The sequence below is a fragment of the Meleagris gallopavo genome (genome assembly GCF_000146605.3).
Source record: "Meleagris gallopavo isolate NT-WF06-2002-E0010 breed Aviagen turkey brand Nicholas breeding stock chromosome 6 unlocalized genomic scaffold, Turkey_5.1 Chr6_random_7180001957244, whole genome shotgun sequence".
Lineage (NCBI taxonomy): Eukaryota > Metazoa > Chordata > Aves > Galliformes > Phasianidae > Meleagris > Meleagris gallopavo.
Genome location: NW_011096471.1, coordinates 12,469 through 15,830, shown reverse-complemented (window position 1 = coordinate 15,830; position 3,362 = coordinate 12,469). Strand labels below are relative to the sequence as shown.

At 53.6% G+C, this 3,362-nt stretch overlaps 1 protein-coding gene across 2 annotated transcripts in view; it reads right to left on the bottom strand.

Annotated features, from left to right (window-relative positions):
• Positions 1-144: 144 nt before the first annotated feature.
• The window catches only part of MAF1 (MAF1 homolog, negative regulator of RNA polymerase III), a 15,201-nt gene continuing 11,983 nt past the window's right edge, over positions 145-3,362 (bottom strand). For both annotated transcript variants that reach the window (XM_019610788.2, XM_010726363.3), the window contains exons 5-6: positions 1,601-1,722; positions 145-394 (exon numbers count right to left, since the gene is read on the bottom strand). In XM_019610788.2, the coding sequence (XP_019466333.1) occupies positions 160-394; positions 1,601-1,722 (357 nt within the window). In that variant the 3' untranslated portion in view covers positions 145-159. The remainder of the gene's footprint in view (positions 395-1,600; positions 1,723-3,362) is intronic.

The following is a 3,362-nucleotide window of genomic DNA, read 5'->3' as shown; positions in this document are numbered from 1 at the left end:
CCTTTAAGGACCCTTCCAAACCAATTCAACCCTTCCATGGCTCTGTGACCTTCCAAGACCCTTCCAACCCAACCATCCCATGGCTCTGTGGCCTTTAAGGACCCTTCCGACCCAGCCATCCCACGGTTCTGTGACCTTTAAGGATCCTTCCAAACCAATTCAACCCTTCCATGGCTCTGTGACCTTCCAAGACCCTTCCAACCCAACCCCTTCCATGGCTCTATGACACGCTGTGCACAGCAAGTCGTTCAGGGTGCCGTCGCCGTGGGCTGACCTGATGGAGCGGCAGGTGAAGAAGACGATCCTCTTCAGCCTCTTGTTGTAGAAGAAGTAGTTGAAGGACCAGAGGCTGCCGTCCTCTCCGAAGGGGTCTGAATCCAGGTCTGGGTTGTAGCTGCAACACCGAGAAATGGTGGTGAGGAGCACTGTGCTGAACCCTGTTCCCAACCCCGGCCCGGCCCCGCTCATAGAACCATGGACTCATGGAAGAGACCCCTGAGATCCACCAGTTCAATCCCAACCTACCCCACCAGGACCTTGAATACAACCATGGAGTAATGAGGGTTGAAAGAGACCGTGAGGATCACCCAGTCCAACCCCAACCCACCCTCATCATAAATCTAAATAGAACCACAGAGACATTAAGGTTGGAAGAGATCTCTGAGATTCATCAGTCCGACCCCAGCCCATCGTATCAAGGCCCTAAATAAAATCACAGAAGCATTAAGGCTGGAGAAGATCAAGCTTCCCCACTCCAAACCCACCCCGTCGTGACCCTGAATAGAAACACTCTATTCTAGTCATTAAGGTTGGAAGAGACCGCCAAGGTCATTTTGTCTAACCTCAACCTACCCCCATCGTGACCCTAAACAGAACCACAGAGTCGTTAAGATTGGAAAACACCTCCAAGATCCACCACTCCAACCTCAGCCCACCACACCATGACCCTAAATAGAACCACACAGTCATCAAAGTTGGAAGAGATCTCTGAGATCCACCAGTACAACCCCAGCCCATCGTACCATGCCCCTAAATAAAATCACAGAAGCATTAAGGTTGGAGAAGACCTCCAAGATTCCCCAGTCCAACCCCACCCTGCCATGATTATAAATAGAACCATGGAGTCATGAGGGTTGAAAGAGACCTTAAGGATCCACCGGTCCAACCCCAACCCACCCCACCATGACCCTAAATAGAATCTTGGAACCATTAAGGTTAGAGAAGACCTCCAAGCTTCCCCAGTCCAACCTCACCCACCATGCCCACTGGCCATGTCCCCAAATGCCACGTCCCCACAGTTCTTGGACACCTGCAGGGATGGTGACCCCACCACCTCCCCTTGCAGCCCATGCTGGTGTCTGACTGCTCATTTTGGGAAAAAATTGTTCCTAATGTCCAACCTGGCAGTGTCAGGCCATTACCTCTTGTCCTTTCTCTTCAAGTTTTGAAAACAGAAAGCATAAAATTGGGGCAGCCCCTCTGCACTCAGCCAACAGTGGAGCCCCTGCTCTGCTCCTGCTCTCACGCAGAGGTGGGCACACCAAAATTTCCACTTTTACCGAAAAATCACAGATCTGCAGGCTGCAGGGTGTCCCATTACCTATAGATGTCGCACTCAGAAAGGCAGATCTCCTCATCCACAGCATCCCACAGGTGTGGCTTCAGGGCATTGAAATCCTCGCGGACCGCAGAGAAGAGACTGCAGTTGACAGCATTGATCACCTGCAAAGGGAGCGGGCTGTGAGAGGGATGGGGGGGGTCTTTGGGCTGTGAGAGGGAGGGGGTGGGGGGTCCCGGCATCCCCACCGCCTCTGTGACACCCGGAGGAGGCACTGTAGGCAAACAGGAACCTCGATGCAGAGAATCCCCAAATCCCAGAGTTGTAGGGGCTGGAAGGGATCTCCAGACATCCCCCAGTCCAAGCTCCCCAGAGCAAGTTCCATCATTGCAGCGCATCCCAGGGTGCCACCACTGGTGGCCTTCTTGGCCACGAGGGCACGTAGATCGTGGTCAAACTGTCGGTCATCATTGGTCATGTGGGCACACCGCTGGCTCCTCGTCACTCTTTTGGCCACCGCTGCCCTCCCTGGCCATGAGAGCAGTCTGCTGGCTCATGGTCAGCCTGTTGGCCACCATCAAGCATGATGACATTCTACTGGCTCATGGTCAACCTCTTGGCCACCGGTGGCCATGAGGGCACACTGTTGGCTCATGGTCAACTCATTGGCCACCACTGGCCACAAAAATGCACCACTGGCTCATGGTCAACCTCTTGGCCACCATCAAGCATGATGACATTCTACTGGCTCATGGTCAACCTGCTGGCCACCATCAAGCACGACGACATTCTACTGGCTCATGGTCAACTTGTTGGCCACCGTTGGCCATGAGAGCACACTGTTGGCTCATTGTCAACTCATTGGCCATCATGACACACTGCTGGGTCATGGTCAACCTGTCGGCTTCCATTGGCCAAGAGGACACACCACTGGCTCGTGGTCTACCTGTTGGCCACTACTGGCTGTGGGCTCATGGTCAACCTTTTGGCCACTACTGGCCTCACTGGCCACAAGGGCAGACTGCTGGCTCATGGTCAACCTGTTGGCCACCGTTGGCCATGAGGGCAGACTGCTGGATCATGGTCAACCCGCTGGCCACCATCAAGCATGATGACATTCTACTGGTTCATGGTCAACCTGTTGGCCACCGTTGGCCATGAGGGCACATTACTTGCTCACAGTCGATTTTTTGGCCACCATCAGAGCCCAGGGACACTACTGGCTCATTGTCAACTTGTTGGCCACCATTGGCCACAAGGGCAGATTGCTGGATCATGGTCAACCTGCTGGCCACCATCAAGCACAATGACATTCTACTGGTTTATGGTCAACCTGAGTTGGATTGGTTTGTAAGGGTCTTCATGGAAGAATTTGATTGAGCTGGAAGAGTCCTTAAAGGTCACAGAACCATGGGATGATGGGTTGGGTTGGAGGGGTCCTTAAAGGTCACAGAATCGTGGGATTTTGGGTTGGGTTGGAAGGGTCCTTAAAGGTCACAGAAGCATGGGATTTTGGGTTGGGTTGGAAGGGTCCTTAAAGGTCACAGAAGCATGGGATGTTGGGTTGGGTTGGAAGGGTTCTTGAAGTTCACTGAGCCATGGAAGGTTTGGACTGGATAGGTCCTTAAAAATCTTTGAGACCTCCCTGGCCACAAGGGCACACTGCTGGCTCACAGTCAACTCACCGGCCATCACGACACACCGTTGGCTGACAGTCAACCTGCTGGCCTCCATTGGTCTTTTAGCCACGGAGGCTCCCCGCTGACTCACCCTGTGGCTCCACAGAACTGGGTGCCCCCTCCTC